Source organism: Dipodomys merriami, unplaced genomic scaffold (assembly GCF_024711535.1).
Source record: "Dipodomys merriami isolate MVZ:Mamm:240054 unplaced genomic scaffold, mDipMer1.0.p SCAF_1688, whole genome shotgun sequence".
NCBI lineage: Eukaryota > Metazoa > Chordata > Mammalia > Rodentia > Heteromyidae > Dipodomys > Dipodomys merriami.
In genome coordinates this window covers 60,271-72,637 of record NW_027203035.1, presented here as the reverse complement: position 1 = coordinate 72,637, position 12,367 = coordinate 60,271, and the positions used below count along the sequence as shown (strand labels likewise).

General features: G+C 54.8%; 1 protein-coding gene across 3 annotated transcripts; it reads right to left on the bottom strand.

The window, feature by feature from the left end:
- Positions 1-511: 511 nt before the first annotated feature.
- On the bottom strand, positions 512-11,768 carry LOC138828937 (poliovirus receptor homolog). Of its 3 annotated transcripts, none has more exons than XM_070024969.1 (8): positions 11,512-11,768; positions 9,160-9,513; positions 7,151-7,459; positions 6,647-6,764; positions 4,860-5,008; positions 3,192-3,299; positions 3,011-3,042; positions 512-1,572 (listed from the first exon to the last, which is right to left on the bottom strand). In XM_070024969.1, the coding sequence occupies exons 1-8, from the start codon at positions 11,708-11,710 to the stop codon at positions 1,468-1,470; spliced, it is 1,374 nt and encodes a 457-aa protein (XP_069881070.1). In that variant the 5' UTR covers positions 11,711-11,768; the 3' UTR covers positions 512-1,467. The 3 variants fall into 3 exon arrangements, with proteins under 3 accessions (XP_069881070.1, XP_069881072.1, XP_069881071.1); XM_070024971.1 differs by having other exon boundaries at positions 9,379-9,513; XM_070024970.1 differs by lacking the exons at positions 512-1,572; positions 3,011-3,042 and having other exon boundaries at positions 3,224-3,299; positions 4,814-5,008.
- Between the last annotated feature and the right edge of the window lie 599 nt (positions 11,769-12,367).

Genomic DNA, 12,367 nt, shown 5'->3' with positions numbered 1-12,367 from the left:
GAAAGCACCAGCCAAAGAAGCAAGAGCAGTGAGCATGAGGCCCTGGGGAGCATGTGGCGACCCCCACCATCTGGGAGGGGTTCCCCCAAAGTCTTCCTTACTGCAGTTGTGTGATTTCTTGTCTGTCCCTTGGGAAGGCATTTCAGGGTTTTATTTTCAAACTAAGATGCTCTGGATTTTTCAGTTCCTTCAGTCACTCAGTCATTCATTCATTGAATCTTTGTGTTGTCTGTCTATCTCACAAAAACACTTTGAATCCTTTTCTATTATTCGATGGTGATGCTCATGTCATCCCAGCTATGCAGGAGGCTGAGATCTGAGGATCTTAGGCTGAGGCCAGCCTGGGAGACCCACGCCATGAGGCTCTAATCTCCAATGAATCACCCAAAAGCTGAAGTGGAGCTGTGGCTCAAGCAGTAGAGCATCAGCCTTGAGAAAAAAAGCTGAGGACAACACATGGGCCCCTAGTTCAAGCCCGAGGACTGACACAAACCAAACCAATGTCACAAAGTAAAGAAATAAATTACCTTTAATAAAGTGCTAGAGGTAGACAGTGGGTCATTCAGGAAAACCAGCTCTAAGTCCGCCGACACCGGGGGACCCCACTTTCCTTGTTCTGCTCTGGACTCTCACTTCTGTTATTGGGCCAATTCTCCCCTTTCTTCCCCATTTGCCTCTCACTGCAGCCAAGACCACAAATAAGTTTTCAATAATTTAAGCCTCAGTGTTTGTCATCCTAGCTACCCAGGAGGCTGAGATCTGAGAATCATGGTTCAAATCCAGTCCAGGCATGAAAGTCCATGAGACTCTTTTCTCCAATGAACCATCAGAAAACCGGAAGTGGCGCTGTGCCTCAAAGTAGTAGAGCCCTACCATTGGGCAAAAGAGCTCAGGGACAGCCCTCAGGCCCAGTTTAACACTCCTCCCCAAGACCTACAACAAATAAATAAACAAAAGTTTACTTTGCTGCTCTGAGGTGGAGGCTCCTGGCCTAAAGGTGGTCCCAGGCCAGCTTGGGATGGTGACTCCTCAGTAGATGGGATTACAGGTGTGTGCTACCACACTCAGCTGGTCATTAACTCAACAGAGGAGACTGAACACTGTCCTCACCAGTCCTCTGGGAAAAGCAGTGGAGACCTCAGCCTGGTCCCCTCAGAAATGCCCTAGGTGTCTTCAGAGCTCTCCAGTCTTTCTTGCAAATGGCAGAAGTGGCTGAGGGCATATCTGACTAGTGTGGGCTCTGGAGGGATCTCAAGGTTGAGCCCAAGGTCTTCTGTTGGCTCAGCTGGTGCTAGGCAACTTGTGCCATGCCTCCATGCTTTTTTTGCTAATTAACTGGAGATGGAGACTTGAGGGCTGGTTTTGAACCTTTGGTTCCCCTGGTTGTCAGTCTTCTGAGTAGCTGCAGGCTGTGGATGGGTCATGAGCTGTAGAGAAGGAGAGGCCGCCAGCCCTCTGTCTGTGCATTCAATCCACATGGTGGGAGTCGGGGCTGGCGATGCAGCCCCCATTGCTGGCTGGTGTGTCTTTCAGAGGGACGTCCTCCTTGCGTACAGATGAATACGCAACGTTCTAGAAGAGGAGAGGCAGCCTTTAGTCAACAATCTTTGTGGCTGAGCATGTGGTAGAGTGCTTGCTTGCCTAGTGTGCGTGAAGCTCTGGATTGGATTCCTCAGCACCCCATAAACAGAAAAAGCTGGAATTGGTGCTGTGGCTGAAGTGGTAGAGGGCTTGCCTTGAGCAAAACAAGCTTAGGGACAGCGCCCAGGCCCTTTCTTTCTCTCTTTTTTTTCTTTCTCTCTCTTTCTTTCATTCTCTCCTTCACTCCTTCTTTTTTTTAATTTCTTTCCCTTCCTTCCTTCCTTCCTTTCTTTCTTTTTTTTCTCTTTCCTTCTTTCTTTCCTTTTCTTTTTTTTTTTTTGTCAGTCCTGGGGTTTGAACTCTGGGCCTGGGCTCTGTCCCTCAGCTCTTCAGCTCAAGGCGAGCACTCTACCACTTGAGCTACAGCGCCACTTCCGGTTTTCTGGTGGTTTATTGGAGATAGGAGTCTCACAGTCTTTCCTGCCCGGACTGGCTTTGAACCGTGATCCTCAGATCTCAGCCTCCTGAGTAGCTAGGATTACAGGCATGAGCCAGCAGCACCCGGCTCTTTCCTTTTCTTTTGTTTGTTGTAAGGCTCAATCTGAGGGCCTGGGTGCTATTCCTGAGCTCTTTTGCTCAAGGCTAGCACTCTACCACTTTGAGCCACAACATCACTTCAGTTTTCTGGTGGTTAATTGGAAATAAGAGTGTCATGGACTTTCCTGCCTGGATGGTTTTCAACCATGATGCTCAGATCTCAGCCTCCTGATTAGCTGAGGTTACAGGCATGAGCCATTCTTGCCCAGCTGAAACCTAGGCAGTTTTAAGTCCTATCTGGTTGATATCCATCACCTTACACTTCCTATCCATTTATATGCTTTTATGAATAGGTTGAATGAATGAGTTCAGAAATTTCCAATGTTTGTGGGGTGAGTCACAGAACATCACAGGGCAGAAAAACCTTCTGGGAGAATGGGATGGGGACTCTGTGGTTTATCCAGGCCCATCTTCCCATGCCTGTACCCAAGGTAGACATCACTAATCCATCCCAGCACTCAAGCTATGATACCCAGGCCAAATATTCCCATACCCAAGGCAGACATCACTAATGGATCCCAACACCATGCTGGCTTTTTTTTCCCCTCCTTGTGCTGGTGGTCATGGGATTGGAACTCAGGAGGGCATGGGCTCCTCCCACAGACACAGTCTCAGCACTTGGCTTCTAGTCCACTGTCAATAACTGTAATCAAAGCAATCTCTCATTGGCTTCACTTAAATCACTGTCCACCTCTGAGCCAATCACAGCAGTCAGGGAAAATGAGAGGTTCTGATCAGCTAGGCTTAAGCTCTTCCCAAAGCCTTTCTCAGGAGCCATTAGGGGGTCACCCTGCCCTCCCCTCCCCTCTCCTTTCTTCTCCTCTCCACTTACCCCATTGGTAGAGATGTTCAACTGGTTCTGACCTGGAGAAACAGGATGAAAATTTGTCAACTTGGGAGATGGGCTGGAGGCCTGGGTGGGCACTGGGGACACCCCAAGTACCCTCTCCCCTCAGATAAACCTTGTACACAGCAGGAATGCAGTGGGAGGCAAGAATAGCATTGGAGCTCACCGTGAAAGTGACGACACAAGAAGATCAGCACTATGCTCCCAATTATCCAGAGTACCCCCAACACGACACCAACTATGGCTCCAGGTGAGATGGAGGCCGGGGGTCTCTCTGTAGAAGAAGGAAACAGGCAGGTGAAGAAAGGTTGAGCTTTTTTTTTTTTTTTTACCTGCCTGGCATGTATCACTCTCATCCTTGAATGAGCACCCCAGATTTCCTTTAGAAACATCACCTCCCTCATTCTCTGTGTTCTGGTGGACTCCACTGCACCCAATGACGCCTAGGATGGGATTGGGTTGGGGGAGCTCAGGCCTGGCCAATGAGAACCTCGCATTTTCCTTGGCTGCTGTGATTGGTTCAAAGGTGGACAGGGGTTTAAATGGAGCCACTCAGAGCCAGCCCTGAGACTTTGATTAGAGCTATTTCCAGTGAGTAGTATGTTCTGTCCCCAGGGAGGTGGCTAAGAACATGAAATGGGCTAAGAGCTGGTGGCTCATTCCTGTCATCCCAGCCACTCACAAGGCTGAGATCTGAGGATTATGGTTTGAAGTCAGCCTGGACAGGAAACTCAATGAGACTCTCTTTTTTTTTTTTTTTGTCAGTTGTGGGGCTTGAACTCTGGGCTTGGGCGCTGTCCCTCAGCTCTTCAGCTCAAGGCGAGCACTCTACCACTTGAGTTACAGCGCCACTTCTGGTTTTCTGGTGGTTTATTGGAGATAGGAGTCTGACAGTCTTTCCTGCCCGGGCTGGCTTTGAACCGTGATCCTCAGATCTCAGCCTCCTGAGTAGCTAGGATTACAGGCGTGAGCCACCAGCGCCCGGCTTCAATGAGACTCTTAGCTTCAATGAGTCACCCAAAAGCTGGAAGTGGAGTTGTGACTTCAGTGGTGGAGTTTCAGCCTTGAGTGAAAAACCTCAGGGAAAGTGCCCGGGCCCTGAGTTCAAGCCCCAGGACTGTCACAAAATAGAAAAGAAAGCAGATCTAGATAGGTATAGTGGTTCATACCTATAATTCTAATTACTTGCCAGGGAAATGGGGAGGAAGCCAGCCTGGGAAACAATTAGTGAGATCTCCATCTCCAGCAATAAGTGGGCCTGGTGGCACGTGGCTGCCATCCAACGGCAAAGCAGAACAGGAAATGTAAACAGGAGGATTATGGGGCAGGATAATGTGGCCATAAACGAGAGACTACTCTACGCAATAAGTAAAGCAAAAATGGGCCAAAAGGGGCGTGGCTCAAATAGTGTTGTGCTTTATTTCAACCTCAATGCCAAAAAAAAAAGAAAATCCTCAGATCTCAACCTTCTGAGTAGCTGGGATTACAGTCGTGAGCCAGCAGCATCTGGCTGAAAATGCATTTTCAATAAAGTCTTTGGAAAAGATTTTTAGCCATGCTTTAGTTAATTATAACAAAGTCCTATTCAGAGTATTTAGAGGAGCTTTCCTGAGTCCTTCTCCCCTTCTGCCTAGCTGGGAAAGAAGCAAATTACAATTTCCTCAGCCTGGGTTGGTGGCGGGTCTGTGCTCAGGCAGCAGATGACCAATGGCACCAGGAACCCCAGGTTTTTAAGGGGTGGGCAGGTCAGGGAGCAGAGCTGACTGCACTGGTCCCATCCTGAGATACCTTGTGTGAAGCAGGAGTCAGAGGGCATCCTGGGGCAGCCCCTCACCTCTGAGGACAATGGTCACTTCTCCCTGGCCGGTCCCCATGGCGTTGGTGGCATTGCAGATGAAAGTTGTGTTGATGGCCTCGTCCACCATGGCGATCTGGAGCTGGGTGCCCTGGGCCTGAGCAGAGCTGGGCAAGGTTCCCAAGGTCCTGGCCCAGAGATAGATGGGTAAGGAAGGGGCCTCTGCTGGAGGCTCCAGGTGGGGTAGCAAAGACACAGGTAGCCTCAGGCCCTGTGGGACACAGGGTGTGGCTCTTCTGTTATCACCCGGGTCCTGCTCAGCTGAAAACCCTGTGGGTTTCACCACACTGCCACCCTCCCAGCCTCTTCCCTGCCCTTCCAGCCTCTTCCTGGCCCTTTCAGCCTGTTCCCCTTCCTGTTTTTCACTGGACCTATCTGTGCTAGTCTCTATACAGCCATCAGGTCCATTTAGCTCTGTAGCCAGCAGGGGGCGCAGGAGCCCAGGTCATCTCAAACCCCTCAGGCAGAGCTGGCCCCGCCCCAGCAGACCTGGCACCTGCTGCCCCCAACTACCTCAGCTGGCTCTCTCTGTCCTAGCTAGGTGTGCTGGCTAATGGCAGGTGGAACAGGGAAGAAACAGCCATGCAGGAAGCAGAGCCAGCCCTGTGGGAGCCCTCATTTGTGCAGTTTGCGGAAGGACAAGTCAAGAGAACCAGGCTCTTCTGTTGTTGCTGTTTTTGGTGTCCCAGGGACTTGAACTAGGGACATTGTGCTTGCTGGGGAAGTTAGGGCTTCCTCTTGAACTTTACTCTGCTCCTGCTCTCCAGGCCTTTTGGCTGTGGTTAATTCTTAGGTAGAGTCTGGCACTTTTGCCTCTTCTGGCTTTGAACTCAGACTCTCCCCACTTCCCCCTCTTGAGTAGCTTGAATTACAGAGGTGCACCATCACACACATTTAAAAAAAGAAAAAAGAGGGCTGGGAAGGTGGCTCAGTGGTAGAGCGCTTGCCTTGCATGCATGAGGCCCTGGGTTCGATTCCTCAGCACCATATAAGCTAAAAGAAAAAAAGTTGGAAGTGGCGCTGTGGCTCAAGTGGTAGAGCGCTAGCCTTGAGCTGAAGAGCTGAGGGACAGCGTCCAGTACCAGAGTTCAGGCCCCATGACCGGACCCCCCCCCAAAAAAAGGGGGGGGAGAAATTGGGCTGGGAATGTGGCTTAGTGGTAGAGTGCATGAAGCACGCATGTAGCCCTGGGTTTGATTCCCCAGTACTACATAAACAGAAAAAGCCAAAGTAGTGTTGTGGTTCAAGTAGTAGAGGACTAGTGCCAGGCCCTGAGTACAAACCCTGGGACATGCAATAAAGAAATTAAAATTAGGGGCTGGGAAGGTGGCTCAGTGGTAGAGTGATTGCCTTGAATGCATGAGGCCCTGGGTCCAATTCCTGAGTACCACATAAACAGAAAAAGCTGCAAGCGGCTCTGTGGCTTAAGTGGTAGAGTGCTAGCCTTGAGCTGAAGAGCTCAGAGACAGCGTCCAGGCCCAGAGTTCAAGATCCGCAACCAACAAAAAAAATTTAATTTAATTTAATTTTTAAAAAAATACCAGGGGTGAATCTGTGTAAGGCAAACAAGCACTTGCTCACTGCCTTCACTCCTGGCTATAAAGATGCCAAACGTTGAAGCAGTCACTTCTAATAGCTGATTAATGATTGTGTCATTGATGCTTATTTGCTTAGATCCAGGGATCCAGGCCCCAACCTCCTCCCTCAGACCAGGAGCCAGGCACCAGCCTCCCTCTTCAGGGCAGGCTGGGGTCCCCATGACTCACGTGGTCCAGTTGAAGTGAGTGTACACTGGATTGCTCTGGATGTCGCAGCTCAGGGTGACATCACGGCGACCGACATACCAATTGTGGTCATAGCCAACGATGGAGACCTCAGGGGGGTCTAAGGGGTGGGGACACACTGGGGTCAGAGCCACAGGCCCTCAGGGCACGAGGCTCCTCGGCTCCCGGGGTGGGTCCTGAATGACAAGACATGTCCTCTGAGAACAGAGGCCTGTGCATCCTCGGCCATGTGGGGCAGACCAGGCCTAATCTGTCCCTAGGTACTTCTGTGTCTTGGTGCCAGTACTGGGGGGGGGGGGGGCTTGAAACTCACTTTTTTGTTGTTGTTGGTCTTATAAGGTGGGAGAAGGGGGAGCCAGGCGGACGCTGGAGGCCATGTAGGCCACAGCTTGGGGAAGTGGGGTGTGGGTAACCCTGGGGTGATAGTAGCCCACTGTGTGTTGGGGGGGGGCGATCTTTCTCTCGCGCATGCGCGGATGCACTCACAGAGCACGGACAGGTGGACGGGCAGCTGTAGCGGCTCCGCCCAGGTCTGGTGCTGCACCACGCAGGTGACGACCTGGCCGTGCGCCTGTCTGGAGGGCACCGCGGAGAAGACGCTGACGACGGAGACGGTGCCGGGCCGCGATCCCGGCCCCTGCGTGGTGTTGGCGACTCCGGGCAGGTGAGCGGACCAGGAGAGGCGCGCGGCCGGGTGTCCGTCGGCGGCCTCGCAGTGCGCCAAGGGCACGGGCACAGAGAGGGCGGTCGGGGGTTGCACAGCCTTCAGGGCGACGGCGCTGCTCTGGGGCTGGGCTGGAGGATTGAGAGGGAGACAGTGGACAGTTCAAATCCTGTGGGTGTCTCTGAGCAGCCAGCGGAGTGGAAGGGGGCCTTTGGTGCAAGCCTGTGCCTCAGTTTCCTTCGTTGTGCCCTGGGGATCCCCGGAGGGATGGGGACACAGGCAACGCTCTTTAGGACGGTCCTGGCCTGTAGGAAGTGCTCAGTGAATATGCCTCGTGGGCTGGTGCTGGGGGCCTAGAAAAGAGGAAGATCACTGCAGACCACCTGGCTGGGCCATGGATGGTGTGAGAAAGGGAGGAGGCCGGGGAGATGCACAAGCCACGCACGACGCACGCCAGGCCCTGGGGGCGGGGCATCAAAGGGCCGCTTCCGGGGCGGGCCGCTGAATATGGAGAGGAGGGGCTTCCGGTGAGGAGAAAGGCAGGGAGAGCCCTAATGGGAGAGAGGCACTTCATGGAGCCAAGCAGTGCCCGGGCTCTCCTCCAGAGTGGAGACAGAAGCCGGGGGCAGGTCATCCTAGCAACCCAGGAGGCTAAGATCTGAGGATTGAGGTTCAAGGCCAGTTCAGACAGGAAAGTCTGTGAGAGGCCCAGGAAAGTCCCAGGCGGCGGAGAGGCCCAGGCACGGCGGAGAAGCCTGAGGAAAGGCCTGTGGATAGTGGAGAGGCAAAACCCACGGAGAGGTGAAAAGGCCTGTGAAGAGCCAAGTGGCCTGTGGAGATCGGAGAGGCCTGCGGAGAGTTGGAGATCAGAGTGGCCCGTGGGAAGGAGGAAAAAAGAAAAAGAAAAACCTTGGAGGTTGCAGCTACTCTTAGTTCCAACGTAACCCAGGATAGGGTTGCAGGACAACTCCTTTGTTACCTTTGAAGTGCCTCCAAGATGGATTTTTTTTTCCCCTCGTGGGTTATTACAATGGGGCAGAAGATTAGTAGTACATCCTGTGCAGTTCTAAACCACCCATCCTTAGTCATTAGTCATTGCCCCCCCACCCCCATAGCTGCTTCAGAAAACAAACTTAATTGGTATGGAATTTGGAGGCAGCCTCCTCAACAGGGCATCAGCTGCCTGTCCCCTCCCTCCCTCCTTTCCCGCATGCTGGTTTTGAAGCTTGAAGCCACGTCCTGAGTGCTGTCCCAGGGGTTTTTTTGTTCAAGGCTAGTACTCTACAACTTGAGCTCACAGCTCCGTTTCTGGCGATTTTTTTTTTTCCTTTTGGCTAATTAGAGGTAAGAATCCCATGATTTTCCTTCCCAGTATAGCTTCTAGCCTTGATCTTCAGAGGCTCTTTGAGTAGCTAGGATTACAGGCATGAGCACCAGTACCCGGCTCTCCTTCTATCTTCACCTTTGAACTTCTCCTTTGTCACCAACCTTGAATGCAGGGAGCAGCCACTGGCACCTGTAAGGTGTTATTAGGGCCAACCTAGGAGGAACCTGTGTTTAAAGTCCCATAACAGAGATATCAGGGCCCTGCTATATCCAAGGAAGAAAGCGGAGGCCTAGAGGAAGAAAATCCACTGTCCTCCCCAGCCTCCAGGTTCTCCCAGCCACCTGTCCAATTCCTGGTCTCCCCAAGACCTTGGCCCCCAGGAGCTCTAATCTCTCCAACCGCCCTGTGGCACCTGCTAAGTGGAAGGAGGTCCCCTGCTCAGGCCTGGCCCACTCTTGCTTGCACCCCTCCTACCTCCCCTCACCCTGATTCCCTGTTGCTCACCCAGCACCCGCAGCCAGGTGGTCCCCTTGCTGCTGCCCGTTGGGTAGGTCGCATAGTGGCATGTATAATTAGCTTCATCATCAATTTGCAACGCAGACAGTTCCAGAGAGGCATCTGGCAGCTTTGTGCCCTGCCCTACAGCCAAGAACTTCATCCTGCCGGGATCCTGGTAGTAGGGCCCCCTGGTGGGATGGAAGACGGCCAGGCTCTTCTCCTCACCCTGCTTCATCCATGTGATCTGGCTCATCTGGATGCTGACACCAGGAGAAGTCTGTAGCTGGCAGGTCAGGTTCACAGACTCATCCAAGAAACCGTCCACTTGGGTAGGCACCTCTACGCCAACCATCAGGGTCCCTGTGGGGTGCGTGAAGGGGGGAACCGAGTGGGCAACTGAGGCATAGAGTGGTTTGACCCAGGACTCCATCCCACACTCCTGTGACCCAGGCCACAGGCCCAGGACAATGGGGACAGTTGGACTACCTCCTCCAAACTGTGAGCCAAAATCATTTCCCCTCTGTAGCCAGGTGCTGGTGGCTCACACCTGTTGTCATCCTAGCTACTCAGGAGGCTGAGATCTGAGGATCCTGGTGTGAAGTCAGCCAGGGCAGAAAAAGTCCATGAGCCTCTTATCTCCAATAAACTACTCAGAAAAAAACTGGAAGTGGGGCTGTGGCTCAAGTGGTAGAAGCGCTAGCCTTGAGCAAAAAGAACTCTGGGACAGGGCCCAGGCCAAGAGTTCAAGCCCCAGAACCAGCAATAAATAAATCTTTCTCCTCCCTTTCTCTCTTCTCCCCTCTCCTCCCCACTTCAGGCTTCCTACACAAAAGTCATACCCCCCTCTCCCCACCCCAATATTCAATTTATTTTTTGATCTCAGTGGCTCACATTACAGGCATGCACAGCCACACCCACCATGGGAATCTTTTTCTCCAGAGAAGTTGTTTCATATCAGGTGTCTGTCATGGGAACGGAACCCAGGGTGACACAGAGGGAGTGAAAATGACAGTGCCAGGTAGGATTTAGTTGTGCCTTAGGAGAGAGGAGGCATCCATTGGGCCCAGGAGACTTGGGGTGGGGGGCAAGCTGCTGTGGGTGCATGGTCCCACCTGCAACCTCCCCCCGCCCCGGTCCATTTAGCTGCATGCACAGGGCTATGAAGAAACTGAACAGGGCAGTGAAATCTGGGGCACCCTGTGTTTCCTGTTGGAAAGTTCACCACCACCCCCCCTTGCATTCAGCCCAGCGATTTCCAGCTTTTGTTCTTCTTCCTGCTCCCCACAAAAAGCTGGCTGGAGTCTTCTTCCAGGTGGTGTGTGTGTGTGAGAGAGAGAGACAGAGACAGAGACAGACAGAGACAGAGACAGAGCCAGAGCCAGGCACCAGTGTCTCAAGCCTGTAATCCTAGCTACTCAGGAGGCTGGGATCTGAGGATGGCTGCTCAAAATGAGCCCAGGCAGGAAAGTCCATGAGACTCTTATCTCCAAAAACTACCAGAAAACTGGAAGTGGCGCTGTGGCTCAAGTGGTAGAGGGCTAGCCTTGAGCTGAAGAGCTGACAGCACCCAGGCTGAGTTCAATCCCCAGGACAGAAAGAAAGGGGGGGCGGGAGATGGAGGGGGGGGGATTCTAGAGAGAGAGAGAGGCTTAGTCCTAGGGCTTGAATTCAGGGCCTGGCCACAGCTCCACTTCTGGCTTTTTGACAGTTCACGGGAGGTAAGAGTCTCACTGGAATCCATCTCCGGCTGGATTCGAACCAGGATCCTCAGATCTCAGCCTCCTGAGTGGCTGGGATGCCAGGCTCCGGCTGTGGTCTTGGTGATCTCCCTGTGCAGTGGCCTTCGGCGATGCCCGGGGGATGGGGCGTGGGTGGGGGGGCTCATGTGCAACTACGCACACGCACCCCGAGTTCCCCGGCACCGCGGCTCCCTCAGCCCGGGCTCCTGAGGGCTTTGCCCCACCCCGCGTTTACTAAAGGCCGCTGGAGCGAGCTGTCCTGAGTGTGTGCGGGGCGGGCACGGAGGTGAGTGAGGGAATGAATGAGCCAATGAATGAATGAATGGAAGCCACCCAGGAGGGGTGGCGGTGGGGGGGGGGTCCTTGTACAAGGGGAGGGAGGTGGCTGGAGGCCACCACCTCCCGGGCTCGGCAGGTGCCTGGCCCGGCGGCCCTGGGCACCGGGTGCGTCCCGGCCTGAGTCACCACCGACTTTCCTGGAATCCCGCCAGGGCCGCAAGAGACGGGGAAAGGGCGCGGGGAGGGGCGTGGGGGTGGCCGGGGAGGGAGCCGGGGGAGAGGGGACGCGGGACAGGACCGAGCGGCAGGGCGCGGGGCGCGGGCGCGGGGCGGCACTCACCGGCCGCGGGCATGAGCAGCAGCGTGAGCAGCAGCAGCAGCGCCCGGCTGGGTCCGCAGTCCGCGGGAGCTCCCGCCGACGGGAGACGTTCCCCCAGCCGTCGAGGGCGACCCCGGGAACCCCGCTCCGATCTCCTCCCGACATCCGATTTCTCCTTCTCGAAATAGTATTTTTCTCTCTCAGAATCATTTTTCTCCATTCCCGATCAGATCGCCTGCCGCAGTCCGCTGCTCGCCTAACACCGGCCGGCTGATTCCAGGAGGGAGACGCGGCTGCGGGAGGGGCGGGGCTGGTGACGTCATGGGGGCGGAGCTGAGGGGGCGGGGGCTGGGTGGAGGGGCGGGGCTGAGCGGAGGGGCGGGGCTGAGCGGAGGAGCGGGGCTGAGCGGAGGGGCGGGGCTGAGCGGAGGGGCGGGGCGGGGCTGAGCGGAGGAGCGGGGCTGAGCGGAGGAGCGGGGCTGAGCGGAGGGGCGGGGCTGAGCGGAGGAGCGGGGCTGAGCGGAGGGGCGGGGCGGGGCGGGGCGGAGGGCGGGGCGGGGCGGAGGGCGGGGCGGAGGGCGGGGCGGAGGCCCCTCCTTGGCTGGTCCAGATGGGGTGAGGAGGGGGAGCCCCGAGGGGGCCAGGGAGGAGGAGGAGGCGCCTTGAGAGGGAGGAGGAACGGGGAGGCGGCTGGGAGGGGCGGCCGCTCTGTGCAGCCCGACCTGCCAAGGCGCCCAGGCCACTTCAAGCAGAGGGGAAACTGAGGCCCCGCGGACCTCAAGGGAGACTCGGAGAGAGTGGCCCCCCCTCCTGAGCTGTCACCGAGGTTTTTCCACTAAAGGCTGTTGCTCTTCCACTGGAGCCACAGTTCCATATC

Excerpts from the sequence above, each read along its gene's own strand:
- LOC138828937 (XM_070024969.1), bottom strand. The coding sequence starts at position 11,710 with ATGGAGAAAAATGATTCTGAGAGAGAAAAATACTATTTCGAGAAGGAG. Across the intron at positions 9,514-11,511 it reads GCTGCTCATGCCCGCGGCCG|GGACCCTGATGGTTGGCGTA; the intron begins GTGAGTGCCGCC and ends CGCACCCCACAG. Across the intron at positions 5,009-6,646 it reads ACTCACTTCAACTGGACCAC|GACCTTGGGAACCTTGCCCA; the intron begins GTGAGTCATGGG and ends TCTCTGGGCCAG.